Source organism: Meles meles, chromosome 7 (genome assembly GCF_922984935.1).
Source record: "Meles meles chromosome 7, mMelMel3.1 paternal haplotype, whole genome shotgun sequence".
NCBI lineage: Eukaryota > Metazoa > Chordata > Mammalia > Carnivora > Mustelidae > Meles > Meles meles.
Window position 1 is genome coordinate 111,763,864 of NC_060072.1, and position 14,655 is coordinate 111,778,518.

General features: G+C 44.2%; 1 protein-coding gene across 2 annotated transcripts in view; it reads right to left on the reverse strand.

Annotated features, from left to right (window-relative positions):
* Nucleotides 1–6,720: 6,720 nt before the first annotated feature.
* The window catches only part of ADA2 (adenosine deaminase 2), a 34,939-nt gene continuing 27,004 nt past the window's right edge, over nt 6,721–14,655 (reverse strand). Inside the window, exon 12 of one of the 2 annotated variants that reach the window (XM_046013560.1) lies at nt 6,721–6,768. In XM_046013560.1, the coding sequence (XP_045869516.1) occupies nt 6,756–6,768 (13 nt within the window). In that variant the 3' untranslated portion in view covers nt 6,721–6,755. Of the gene's footprint in view, nt 6,769–12,268; nt 12,621–14,655 lie in introns of those variants that run through there. The other variant, XM_046013561.1, reaches the window with a different exon arrangement.

Consider the following 14,655-nt stretch of genomic DNA (forward strand, 5'->3'; position numbering starts at 1 on the left):
ATAGGGTGGGGAGGAGTCTGACTGACATCCAGGCAGAGCCCAGCCTCTTGAGGAAGCTGAGCAAATGGAGGAGCTGCCCCTCCTCAAGCTCTGACTCAGGGATCTCCATCTGGTTACTGCCTCTGCATCTCCAGCCCTGCACACGCCGTGGGCTGTTGGGACTGGTTGCTCCTCACTGGTAGGAGATAGGAATGAAACAGTTCTATGGGAAGAATTACACCTACATCTTATCAAGACTCTGAGTTCGGGTCTCTGACTCTGAGTGCCTGTCTGGCTCAGTCAGTAGTGCATGTGACTGTTGATCTTGGGGTCAGGGGTTCAAGACCCACATTGGGTGTAGAGATTACTTTTAAAAGACTCTAATTCCAACTACCAATTTGCAGGAAATATGCCGGCCAGAGGAACATGTTAAAGAATATTCCTGGGCTCACTTCCTTCAGTGGACACAACTAGATAACATCCATATCAGCATAAATAACCCAGAAAACAATAAGAAGTCTGGCAGAATATACCCCCTACAGCAGAGAAGAAGGCACATCAAAGAGAATAAGGAGGGTAGAGACACGGTCAGGAGCTAAATGGACCCAGGGACCATCTGCAGGAGGCATAACAGGCACCAAAGGAAGAGGAGCAGATCCCTAAGCCGGACATCCCAGGCACAGGGGGCCAACATGGGCAACATGAATCTTCATAACCCTTGGCCTTGAAAACAAGAGGGGTCCAAACACTCTGGGGGGCTTAACACCTGAACACTAAAACTCAGTGGGTTTGGCTCTAGAAGAGCCAGGAGGGTAGACCCCCTGCCTTTAAGAGACAGTACAACAAACAGCCCCACTGAGAAGCAGCATAGTAGCAGCAGTTTGAAAAATGCCTGGAGTTTATGGGAAGACATATTTACTGACCTCAGAGTGTGTGCTGGAGGAGCAGGGATCGCTGGGAGACCTCTCCCAGGATAAAAGAGCTGGTGGACAACATTTCCTTCCCCTGCCTCAGCCTAGACACAGGGACACCTGTGGGAACCAGTGCAGGGCCAACATTTGCTATCTAACTTGCTAACGTGCCCCTATCCTCTTCTGCAGACCCACCCCCTCCAACCTAGCCTAAGCAGGAGTTTTCCTCAGCGGCTACAGGTCCCCTCCAGCAGCTGACTGGCTAGGACCTCGCTAACACCACATGCCTGGTCCCTGCATTCTCCTGCAGAGCTGTCCCCTCCAACACTCCCTTGTCAGGAGTCTGTCCGAAGCGGCACCACAAGTGCAGCAGTGTAAAAGCAGCCCCGACAGGGCCAGCACCATCCCAAAATGACGACTACCTGAGGGAGGAGGAAGAAAACCACACACACACCAGTTTGTAGCCCAGCAACGGGCTGGGGGCAGACATCTAGTCTGACTGCAGGACATGCCCACCAAGGAAAGCTTCTCAGAGGACAACACTGAGAGAACACCAGCAGCTCCGGCAAATGTCTGGTCTGACTCAAGTCCAAGACAGGCCTGGACTGGCCCACTAACAACACAGGGACAAAACCCTGCCCACAACAGGTGAACAGAGCCATAGCAGATGACTGGACTGAAGGCAAATGTGTCTGAGCCACACAGCAAGATACACACAACACACACAGGAGACACCCCTGAAGTGCCAGTTTATGAACATAAGACTTCTTCACAAGGCCACTACTTCCAAGAGCAGAAGACATAGCTGACTTTCCTAATACACAGAAATAGACACAGAGAGTTAGATAAAATGAGGAAACAGAGGAATATGTCCCAAAGGAAAGAACAGGACAAAATCACAAGAGAGCTAAATGAAACAGAGGTAAGTAATATGACTGATAGATGATTTAAAGTGATGGTCATAAATATATTTGCCAGATTTCTCATAATATTCCAAAAAATAGAAGAGGAAGGATAGCTTCCAAATTTATTCTGAGACCAGTATTATCCTGATACCAAAATCAGATAGAGACACTACAGAAAGAAAGAGAGAAAGAAAGAAAGAAAGAGAGAAAGAAAGAAAGAAAGAAAGAAAGAAAGAAAGAAGGAGGAGGGGAAGGGGAGGGGAAGGAAAGGAAAGGACAGGACTACATGCCAATATCCCTGATGACTATAGATGTGAAACTCCTCAACAAAATACTAGCAAATTGAATCCAACAATACATTTAAAAAACTCATTCACCACAGTTGAGTGGGATTTATTCTTGGGATGGGATGGTGGTTTGATGTTTGCAAGTGCATTCATGTAATACATTATGTCAAAAAGAGAAAGGATAAAAAACATATGACATTTCAAGAAATGCAGAAAAAAACATTTGACAAAGTACCACATCTATTCATGCCAAAAATTTTCAACAAAGTAGGTTTAGAGGGGCCATATCTCAACATAAATATATATATATATATGAAAAACCCATAGTGAACATCATTCACAATGTGAAAAAATGAGAGAGTTTTCCCTAAGATCAGGAACAAGACAAGAATATCCACTTACCACTTTCATTCAATGTAGTACTGGAAGTCCTAGTCACAGCAAATAGACAACAAAAAGAAATAAAAGGTATCCAAATTGGTAAGAAAAAAAGTAAAACTTTTGCTATATGCAGATGATATGATACTATATACAGGAAACACTAAAGACTCCACCAAGGGGTGCCTGGGTGGCTCAGTCGGTTGAGTGTCTCCCTTTGGCTCAGGTCACATCCCAGAGTCCCGGGATCAAGCCCTGTATCAGGCTCCTTGCTCAGTGGGAAGTCTGCTTTTCCCTCTCCCTCTGGCTGCTTCTCCCTCTGCTTATGCTCTCTCTGTCAAATAAATAAATAAAAATTTTTTAAAATATATTTTATTTATGTATTCGAAAGAGAGCAAGAGAGAGCATGAGCAGGATGAAGGACAGAAGCAGACCCCCGCTGAGCAGGGAGCCCAATGCAGAGCTTAATCCCTAGACTCTGATCCTGAATAGCCAAAGCGATCTGGAAAAAGAATAAACCAGGAAGTATCACAGTCTCAGATTTCAAGATATACTACAAAGCTGCAGTAACCAAAACAGTATGGTATTGGCACAACAGTATACACAATGGGACAGAATAAACAGTCCAGACTTAAACTCACAATTACATGGTCAATTAATCTTTGATGAAGCTGGAAAGAATATCCAATGGGAAAAAGAAAATCTCTTCAACAAATGGTGCTGGGGAAACTGGGCAGCAACAAGCAAAAGAATGAAAATGGACCATTTTCTTTCTTTTTTTAAATTTTATTTATTTGATAGATATCACAACTAGGCAGAGCAGCAGGCAGAAGGAGAGGGAGAAGTAGGCTCCCCACTGAGTGGAGAGCCCTTGGTGGGGTTCAATCCCAGGACACTGGGATTATGACCTGAGTCAAAGGCAGACATTTAACCTACTGAGCCACCCAGTTGCCCCAAAACTGGACCATTTTCTTACACTATATACAAAAATCAACTCCAAATGTATTAAAGACCTAAATGTAAGATCTGAAACCATAAAAATCCTAGAAGAAAGTGTTGGCAGTAGTTTCTCTGACATCAGCAGTAGCAATATTTTTCTAGATAGGTCTTCTGGGGCAAGGGAAACAAAAACAAAAATGAACTATTGTTGGAGCGTCTGGGTGGCTCAGTCAGTTAAGCATCTGCCTTCAGCTCAGGTCATGATCCCAGAGCCCTGGGATCAAGCTCTACCTCCAGTTCCAGTCTCAGCCAGGAGCCGCTTCTCCCTCCCACCCTGTTCGTGCTCTTCCTCACTGTCTCTCAATCTCTCAAAATAAATAAATACATATAATAAATAAATCTTTTTTTAAGTAAAATAAATATTTTTTAATCAGGTCAGCATCATGACCTGAGCCAAAGGCAGATGCTTAACCCAACTGAGCCACCCGGGTGTCCCTCTCTGTACTGTTTTCCACAGTGGCTGCACCAGTTTGCATTCCCACCAACAGTGCACAAGGGTTCCTTTTTCTCATCCTCACCAACACTTATTTCTTGTGCTGTTAATTTTACTCATTCTGACAGGTATGAGGTAATATTATAGTATTGATCTGCATTTCCCTGATGATGAGAAATGTTTATCATCTTTTCATGTGTCTGTTGGCCATCTGGATGTCTTCTTCTGGAGGTTGGTTCACATCTCCTGCCCATTTTTAATGGGATTATTTGGGGTTTTGGTGTTGAGTTGTATAAGTTATTTAATATTTTGGATACTAAGCCTTTATCAGATATGTCGTCTACAAATACCTTCTTCCACTCAGTAGGTTGCCTTTAGTTTTGTTGATTCTAATTTGCTTTGCTCAGCGGAAGATTTTTATTTTTACGTAGTCCCAATAGTTTATTTATTATTTATTTTAAAAAGAAATCTTTATTTCTAAGGATAAAGGGGTAATATAGACCACAGGATAACATCAGTCTCTGCCATATTACTCCTGAAGCAGAGCAGAAGAGGAGTAGGACTTCATCTAAGAGCTCCAGGTCCTATGGTTGCCCAACTTGCCCTCACCAGGTTTCTTTCCAAGATTAACTCAGGGTTTGATTTTTTTTTTTTAAGATTTTATTGGGGCGCCTGGATGGCTCAGTGGGTTGGGTGTCTGCCTTCGGTTCGGGTCATGATCCCAGAGTCCCAGGATCAAGCCCCGCATCGGGCTCCCTGCTCAGCGTGGAGTCTGCTTCTCCTTCTACCCCTTACCCTGCTTTCTCTAACTTGCTCTCTCTCTCTCTTTCTCTCAAATGAATAAATAAAATCTTTTAAGAAAAAAATATTTTATTTATTTATTTGGCAGAGAGAGAGATCACAAGTAAGCCAGGGGGCGGGGGGACGGAGAGGAAGCAGGCTCCCTGCCGAGCAAAGAGCCCAGGACCCTGAGATCATGACCTGAGTCGAAGGCAGAGGTTTTTGTTCTGTTTTGTTTAAGATTTTATTTATTTATTTGACAGACAGAGATCACAAGTAGGCAGAGAAGCAGGCAGAGACAGAGGGGGAAGCAGGCTCCCTGCTGAACAGAGAACCCGGTGCACGGCTGGATCCCAGGACCCTGGGATCATGACCTGAGCCAAAGGCAGAGGCTTTAATCCACTGAGCCACCCAGGCGCCCCAGGGTTTGATTTTTCAAAGGATGATATCTCCTTCCCCTTTATCCGTTGTTCCTATTGCCTGCCTATACACTGGTTTCTCCCTATAGTGTTAACTTTTCCTTAAGAGCAATGAAGAAGAGAATATCAGAGCCAGAAATGTTCCTAAGAAAACACCCAGCCCAGCCCCTCTAGTGACAATGCTTGCGAACACACACACACACACACACACACACACACACACACACACACACGAGATGGGAATAGAGGCAGAACTAGAGCTAGAGCGCCAGCACTCTGTTCTCTGCCCAAGGTGAGTTATTCAAGAATAAAGGAGGGCAGGACTTTTCTGAATGAGGTCTGGAAACTTGCATGAGCTCCAAGCATCAGGAGATGATTGAAGGAAGCAAAGGAAGAGTTTCAGGAAAAGGCCATTACCAGAGCTCATAGTCTAGAAGGTTCCACCCCTTTTACAGAAGAGACAGTGTTGCAAAAGTCCCTTATGTACTACAGAAAATTGTGTCTGATAGAAAAGAAAATTGAGGCACAGTCGGTTGAGCGTGGGACTCTTGGTTTTGGCTCAGGTCATGATCTCAGGGTTCTGAGCTCGAGCCCCATGTCAAGCTCTGGGCTCAGCGAGGAGGCTGCTTCAAATTCTCTCCCCCCCCACCCCTCCCCACTGGCATTCTCTCTCTCTCTCTCTCTCTCTCTCTGTCTCCCTCAAATAAAGAAAAAATCTTAAAGAGAAAGAAAGAAGAAAGGAAGGAAGGAAGGAGGAAAGGAAGAAAAGAAAAAAGAGAAAAGAAAAAGGTAAAGAAAGTGATTCCTTATTTTTCCTTAAAAATCTCATTGGCACATTTTTCTTTTTTCCATTTCTATTTCTAATCTATGTGGACCAGGCCTGTGACATATTGAGCAAGACCCTGCTTCCCATCAGCCAGTGCACAGGTGATGACAGCACCTTCTCCGGGCCTCACCTGAGCTGCTGTCATGGAGGAATCCAGAAAGACACAAGTCTATAAACTCAGGGAAGTGCCTGCAAGGCTCTTGGTACTTGGCCTCTTCTTCATTCATCAAATAAAACAGGTACTTACTCTATTGCAACAGCGTTTATAATAAAGGATATTTGAAAGCTATCCAGATGCCAACTTGTTGGGGTTTCTTAACTACGGCATGTTACCACAATGAAACACTGAGTTAGAAAAAGGAAGTACTCTCTATAACCCAAAATGGAAAGATTCCCAGGGCACACTGTTAAATAAAAAAAGCAAAGTCCAGAACAGTAGGCATAATATGCTGTCTTTTGTATCAGAAAAGGAAAAACAGAACATTCATATTTGTACTCATTTATTTTGCACAAAGAAACATGAGAAACTACTAAGTATTGTGGGGAAAAAATAGGTGGGGTGCAAAAGAGGATGGGGTGAAGTTGGGATGGACGTAAGACTTTCCAATCTGTTCTTTTCATATATTTTTTCTTCTTAAAAATATGATTGTATACCTATTCAAATTTTTTATTTTAAATACAATAAAATTTAGGGGCACCTGGGAGGCTCAGTCGGTTGGGCGTCTGCCTTCGGCTCGGGTCATGATCCCAGGGTCCTGGGATAGAGCCCCGCATGGGGCTCCCTGATCAGTGGAGAGCCTGCTTCTTCCTCTCACTCCGTTGCTCCCCTTGCTTGTGCTCACTCTCTCTCTCTCTGTCAAATAAAGAAATACAATATTTTAATAAATAAATAAATATAATACAATTTAAAAATTATTATGGCACTATCCCCTCATCCTATACTATGTGCTCTAAATTTGTGCATACAGGATGGCCTAAAGTCAAGAGCAGACCTTTCTACCTGGGAGGGGAAGATGAGGCAGCAAAAGCAAAGCATATGAGGAAGGTAGTGGCAAGAGGTAAGGCAGAAGAAGGGAACTGGAAGGAGACCTTGAGAACTATTATACTGTGGGTAGGGAATGGAGCAAAAGAGTAACAGTAGGGCTACCTGTGTGGCTCAGTGGGTTAAGTGGCTGCCTTTGGCTCAGGTCATGATCTCAGGGTCCTGAGATCCAGCCCCGCATCAGACTCCTTGCTCCGCAGGGAACCTGCTTCTCCCTCTCCCTCTGCCTGCTGGTGCTCTCTCTCTCTCTCTCTCTCAATCTGTCAAATAAATAAATAAATAAAATCTTTTAAAAAATAGTTTTATTTATTTAAGTAATCTTTACAACCTGGGGATCAAACCCAGAACCCAGAAATCAAGAATCCACACTCTTCTGACTGAGCCAGTCAGGTGCCCCAATATGGGTGATTTTTGTTTCATCTATACTTTTTGGAGTTTACAGATTCGCTACTACAAGCATGTTTTACAATCAGAAAGTATTATTATTAAATGTTACTTATTGTCTTAAGTGTTACTCCCAGCAGTGACAGGAGGCGACAGCAGAGGATAAGGGAACCAAAAAGAATGGAGAGGCGGGAGACATTTCTGTGGTGCCGCGAGTGGCCACCAGGGGTCAGCAGCACGCCGCAGTCCGCCTGCCCCTTGCCACAGGTGAAGGGGACGAGGCTCTCGCCAGGAAAGGTCCTTCACCATCCTCAGTCTCACACTAATCGCCATTTGCTTTCCACATGCTTCTGTCTCGGGCCATTTCCCACTAAATGGCAGTCATGGGGGCCTCCGAGGACCACAGCTGTCTGCAAGCTGGGGGGCGGTGGGGGTGGGGGCTGGCAGAGATTCCCGGGACCTGAGTTCTGCCTGCCCAGGGACCCTGGACAAAGAGAAGGCTCTTCCCCAGAGGCCCTGGACTCCAAGGATCCACTCCTCCTGGTGGGGGACAGGAAACTGAGCGGGTTTCTGGGACTGGAACTCAACCAAAGGAGAGCAGAGGGCTCAGCCTGTCCCAGGAGGAAGATCACTGCTCCCAATAGGGCTAATGGTTCTGTCCTCATCAAGCAAGAGGAATGGTGGAGAGTTTGTCTGAGGGTGAGTTGGAGGCTGCAGTTGCCCAAACTCCACCCTCTGAGCCGAGAACTGACCTAGGCCTGCCAGGAGTTTCTGGAAACCTGTTACTGAGAGGTTCTTCAGACAAAAAGAGAGAACATACAAGTAGTATGAACCCCGACCTAAGACTCTGGAAACCTACTGTTACCTACTGTGTGACCTTGAGACAGTTGTTTACCCTCTCTGGGCCTTAAGTGAGTCCTCTGTTAACACAGAGTTAGATAAGATGATCTTTAGGCCTCTCCCAGCTCCAGTATTCCATGACTCTAAAAATTCCAGTCTTCCTACCCTTCCCTGCCCCAGAAGGGCCTTAGCCCTGGGAAGATCTGGCTGGACCAGGACAGACCTCATCTGCCTTACGTATGATCTGTGGCCAGTCCCCAGGCAAGGTCCCTTTGGATTGGATCCAGGCCACCCTGAAGGTGGAGAAGGAAGAGGTTTTTGGCTGCAAGCTGGGATACACTGAAACTCAGCAGCTCTGCTCCCCACCCTGCATGTAAGCATTACATGTAAGCATTGAGTACTAAGGATGTGGCCCCCATCCCGGGAAAGCCAGATGGAAACTGCTCCCTGTCCCCACCGGGCTCCCAGATACCCCAACAACTCTGCCAGCACCACCCCCCCCCTTCTATTTACCCCTTCCTGGACAGAGAAGAAAGGACCAAGAAGGTTAAGTCATTTTTAGGGTAACTGCTATGTAAAGAACATATTACATATGGGAAATAATATGTATAAGCCAGCATGCTAACTTACTGTTGGTCTGTGGATACAGTTCTATACACCCAGTCCTCCAATGACAGAGTCTTGGGAGAGGCAAGGATCCCAGCAGTCACACAAAATCTTGAACTTGTGAAAAGGGACATTCTGGGATTCTGGACTGGGTGGCTCAGGCAGGTTACAGAATCCTATTCTGGTGAGCTTTAAAAATTAAGCAGGCACATCTTCCTGATTCTTTGGATGGCTCTTCCAGAAGCGGCTATGATTTACATAGCTTTCAGGATCCCTTCCAGGCGGAGACCCTGTAACTCTTATCTCCAGTTTGCTAGTCTTATCAGCCAACATACTTTACCCTTGTTTTCCTTTTTTTAAAAAAATTATTTATTTGTTTATTTATGCATGTATTTATTTATCTATTAGCGAGAGAGATCACAGAGGGAGAGGGAGAAGCAGGCTCCCCACTGAGCAGGGACCCTGACATGGGGCTGAATCCCAGCCCCCTGGCGATTATGACCTGAGCCGAAGACACTTAACCAACTGAATCTTCAGATGAAGAGCTGAGCTAGAGCAAGACCCAGATCCAGATTTTGTGGAACCCTGAGACTTACATATATTTGAACGACCCTCTTAAAGAAAAGGTATTTTTTTATTTTTTTATTTTTTTAAGAAAAAGTAGTTTAAATTACTACTCCATGGGTTCTCTTAGAAGAGGTCCATGCATGTGCAAGGCCCTGAAAGGAGAGCTCCAGTACACCAGTGAATCTGCTCCCTTCTAGAGACCTCTTCAAACTCTAGAAAGCCTGCCTGCTTCTCTCCTTCTTCCAAATTTTTTTCCCTTTCCTCCCCTCCCTTCCCCTCCTCTCCCCTTCCTCTCTTTCCCCTTCCCCTTCCCTTCCCTGTGTTCATTGCCTCCGTTCCCATGAACCAGAGGGACCTGCAGAGCGGGGGAAGCAGTGTTAGTGGGCGGTAAAGAGGGACCGCATGCATGCACGGGGGAATCAGGAACTAGGAAGATGCATTGGGGTAGCAGGAGCCAAGTTTCTCACAGCTGGGGAACAGAGTTAGAAAGAGCTGAGGCTGGAATAAACCCATGGTATTGAATGGAATGGGAGATATGGGTGCAAACTCATGTTGGTTTGCTTTTTTAAAGTAAGCTCCAGAATCAGGCAGTATCACAGAATCAGGCAGTATCCAATCTAGCAAGTAGAGGAGCCCTATAAAATGGAAGGTTTTCATAGGAAAGGGGGTGGTGGGGGGTGGGGGCAGGGTACAGCACCTGAGTGGCTCAGTAGTTAAGCAGCTGCCTTGGGCTCAGGTCATGATCCTGGGGTCCTGGGATGGATCCCCGCATCAGGCTCCCTGCTCAGTCCGAAGCCTACTTCTCCCTCTCCTGCTTCCCCTGCTTGTGTTCCCTGTCTGTCTGTGTCTCTGTCGAATAAATAAATAAAATCTTTAAAAAAGAAAGAAAAAAAAGGAAAGACAGTGGGGGTAATGGGGTAAGAAGTTATTAGCAAAAGAAAAGATAAGTCCAGGCAAGGTCATCTCCCCTTAGGGTGAAGGGCATAGGCTCTTATTAGGTGGATGACCTCATCTTTGGGAGATGGAAAGTGCCTGTGTGGTAGATTATCTCGCTGGTACTGATTAGAAAATTCCTGACTGACCAGTTAAGACTTACATTTCCGGGGTGGGGGGAGTTGAAAATGCAGTTAGGTTAGGTATTAGGCCCCAGTTTGGTAACATCCTAAATGACATCATTTTGGGAGTGTGGTTTTCTTTTTAACAATATAAGTTATAGTCACATATACACATACATAAATGTAATTTATGTATGTGTATACACACACCATTAACAATGAGCATATCTGGGGCACCTGGGTGGCTCGGTGGGTTAAGCGTCTGCCTTTAGCTCAGGTCATAATCTCAGGGTCCTGGGATCGAGCCCCACATCGGGCTCTCTGCTCAGTGGGGAGCCTGCTTCCTCCTCTCTCTCTGCCTGTCTCTGATTACTTGTGATCTCTATCAAGTAAATAAATAAAATCTTAAAAAAAAAGAAAGAAAACATAATAAAAACAAACAAACAAAAAAAAAAACACAACACACAATGAGCATATCTAATGTTCAGGTCAAGGTTTTCTAACCAAGGAACCAGAGTTCTTTGGAGAAGAGCTCATGTCCAGTATGAGATAAGGAAAGTACAAAATGAACCCAGGATATTTAATTGTGTCAAAAAATAAGGAAGTTCTCAAAAAATTTTAAGAATTTATCAGTCACAGGAGCCAGCTTAACAGAGTTAAGCTGGAACAGTGTGAACATCTTAAAAGAAATAAGGAAAGTGTTCGAGTATAGTCCATTGAATAGAATCAGAATCCATGAACCCTAATGATAGATAGAGCTAATATTAAAAAAAAAAAAAAAAAAGTTACAGGGGCGCCTGGGTGGCACAGTCATTGTCTGCCTTTGGTTCAGGTCATGATCCCAGGGTCCTGGGATGGACCCCCACATGGAGTTCCCTGCTCGGTGGGGAGGTTGCTTCTTTCTCTCCCACTCCCACTGCTTGTGTTCTCTGTCAAATAAATAAAATCTTTAAAAAAGTTATTTAAAAAAAACTGCCACAAAGACCAATTTCAGACCACCATTGGTTTCACAACGCTGAAATTTTAGTGAATCTTTGTTGCTTGCTGGTGCAGATGGCCTCCAGCAGGCCCTGATCCATGTGCCCCCCCAACCTCCCACCCATGCCCCATGTGATACACTGAGGACAAAGTGTCCCTTCTGAGGCCTTTCTCCTGAAAATGTATAAATTGGAATCTCTTCAGAAGGAAACATTACATAGACGTGAAATGAGACACACTCTACCAAATTATTGTTTGTACTCTTCAAAAATGTCAAGGTCATAAAAGACAAGGAAAGACTGAGGAACTGTCCCAGAGTAGAGAGACAAGAGAGAGCATAACTAAGTGTAATATGTGATCCTGGGTTTGATCTTTAAGATCTTTCTGGGCCAGAAAAGAAATATGCCCAGAAGGGCCAGGGCCGGGTAGTATTATCTTATCAATGTTAATTTCCTACTTTGGGTGGTTATACTATGATTACACAGGAGAATGACACCATCTTTGGTAACTGTGCATGGCAGTGTTTACAAGTAATGGGTCATAATGGTATCTTAAGTCTCAATTGGTTAGAAAAAATAGGATCTATTATGCAGACATCGAAAGAGATACAGAGACAAACCATAAGAGACTTAATCTCAGGAAACAAACCGAGGGCTGCTGGAGGGGAAGGGGGGTAGGAGGGAGGGGGTGGCTGTGTGATGGACACTGGGGAGGGTATGTGTTATGGGGACAGTGCTGTGAATTGTGTAAGACTGATGAATCACAGACCTGTACCCCTGAAACAAATAATACATTATATGTTAATTTTAAAAAAAGAGATACAGATATATATGCAGAGAGAAGGGTATAGCAAATGTTGTAAATGTCAATAATTGGGGAACTTACACAAGGAGTATGTTAGAGTTCTTTGTACTATTCTTATAACTTTTCTGAAGGTTTCACATTATTTCAAGATAAAAAGAAAAATGTTCCATGGTTTTCCCTAAGGCTGGATCCCAAATTCTCACCTGCTGGGAAACAGGATGATTTGCATCTCCAACAACATTCTCTCCATTTGAGAAGTCTCCCTGCCCTTCCCTGGGAGCTATGCCAGCTGATGAAAAGTTCCAGGATGGGGCTGGACCAGGATATTCATCAGGGGCCAGATAATAGGGACATATACAATAAGCCTGGCAAGTCAGGGACTCTTGGTGTCCCTGGCCATTACGTTTTTCCAGACCAGACAATTCACCTGACAAAGAAGGAAAAACCATTTAACCTTATTCCAATAAATAAATAAATATAGACTACATAATTCAAATTACAAAATATGTTTAACAGAAGGCTTTGCTTCAGATTTCCTTTAAATAAGTAGCAAGGCCCCAGGTGCAGCATGATTTCATTTACAAAAATTCAATTAACACACAAGTTTTCCCCCAAAAACATATGTCAGGGTAACTTCTGGGAAGTCCTACAGGAGGAATAAGTGAAATCAGATTTAACAACTCGACTCCTGGCAGAAATATTACTTAGTTCCAAGGGGGTTGCAACCTGTTTCCCAGATCTTCATAACTTAGCATCTGGTTCTGTTGATGTTTCTAGTTCACTGTTAGGACTCAGCCTCTTGAGCCAGGCATGAAGACAAGAATAGTAGCTGGTTTAATTTGCCAAATCAGAGATCACACCAAGTCCAGGCAGAGACCTTACACTCCTGGGAGAACTCTGTAATCACAACAACTTGCTACAGAAGTCCATTCTGCTACGTTCCACTTTCACCATTTATTAAGTGCAAGTCAGCTGAGTTGGGACCTATATTCTATCTACTGAGATTGGCTAAGGCAATAAATCAAAGACTGTCAGAGTTAGACGGGATCTTAAAGATCATCTTGTACCATCTGGGTACCAGCCTGTGGTTGAGGATCCCTAATCAGCGAGACTTTTTCTTTGTCTTTGAACCAAACAGTGATAAACCACTCATGAAGAGACAGTGGGCTGCTGCCTTTTAGCTCAGGTGCAGGTGATGGGTGATGGATGAGAAGACATTTGAATTCTCCTGCAACTTCGAAGGAATTCTTTGATCCTCCTTCACCTCCCTTAGTCAAGTAAAGACAAGGCTGGCTTCTTGCCTTCCTTTTCCTGACGATCAGGCCAGGTGCCAGAATTTGATCACATAAGGTCTTTTCTTCGGGGAACCTTTGCTTTGTTCCCTCCTGCTTAAGCAACCAGCTCAATACCTACAAGTTATATCCATTTCATTCAACTTATCTTTTATTGAGTACTGACCAGGTTTGGGGCACGGAGCTAGGCTCTGGGTTCACAGTATACACAAAACAATCATTAGTACTTGCCTACACAGAGTTTACAGTCTAGGGGAGGGAGACTATAAACACAGAAATAAATATATAATTACAAATTATGGTAAGAGTCATGAAGGGGAAAAGCAAGGTGCTATGAGAGATATTAATATGTTAGGGGTCTAGAAAACTTTTCTGAGACAGTGACATTAAAGGTGAACCCTGAAGGATGAGCAGGAGTCAGTTAGACAAAGTGGAAGGAAAGAATATCCCAGGCAGAGAGAATGGGAGAAGACTCTGATGCAGCATAGAGTTCAGATATTTGAGAAACAAAGGACTAGTGTGGCCAGAATCTGGTACAATCAGGGGGACTGGAGTAGGATGATGCTGGAAAGGATTCAGGTTAAAAAGGAAGCTATGTGCCCTGCTGAAACATTTGAGTTTTCACAAGTGCACTGACTTGTAAGCAATGAAGGAAGCTGATTTAATTTAATTTTTAAAAAGTCATTGCTCTGGGGGCACCTGGGTGGCTCAGTGAGTTAAAGCCTCTGCCTTCGGCTTGGGTCATGATCCCAGGGTCCTGGGATGGAGCCCCGCATTAGGCTCTCTGCTCAGCAGGGAGCCTGCTTCCTCCTCTCTCTCTGCCTCCCTCTCTCCCTACCTGTGATCTCTGTCAAATAAATAAATAAAATCTTAAAAAAAAAAGTCATTGCCCTGCAAAAATTGAAAGGAAGAAGGCAAAGAAAAGAAAGAAGAGATCAATTAAGAGGCTATTATAACTCAGACAAGAAGTTATAGTGGCTTGAACTCAGCCAATAGCAATAGAGATAGAGAGACATGGAAAATTCAAGATATATTCGGATGTAGGGACCAAGTGGAGAGAGCAGTATCAAGAATTTCACTGAAAAATTCTACATAGAGCAGCTGGGTGGAATGGAAGGAGGTCCCATTTACCAAGATGAGAAAGTCCAGGAAAAGGTTGAAAGGGTAGAG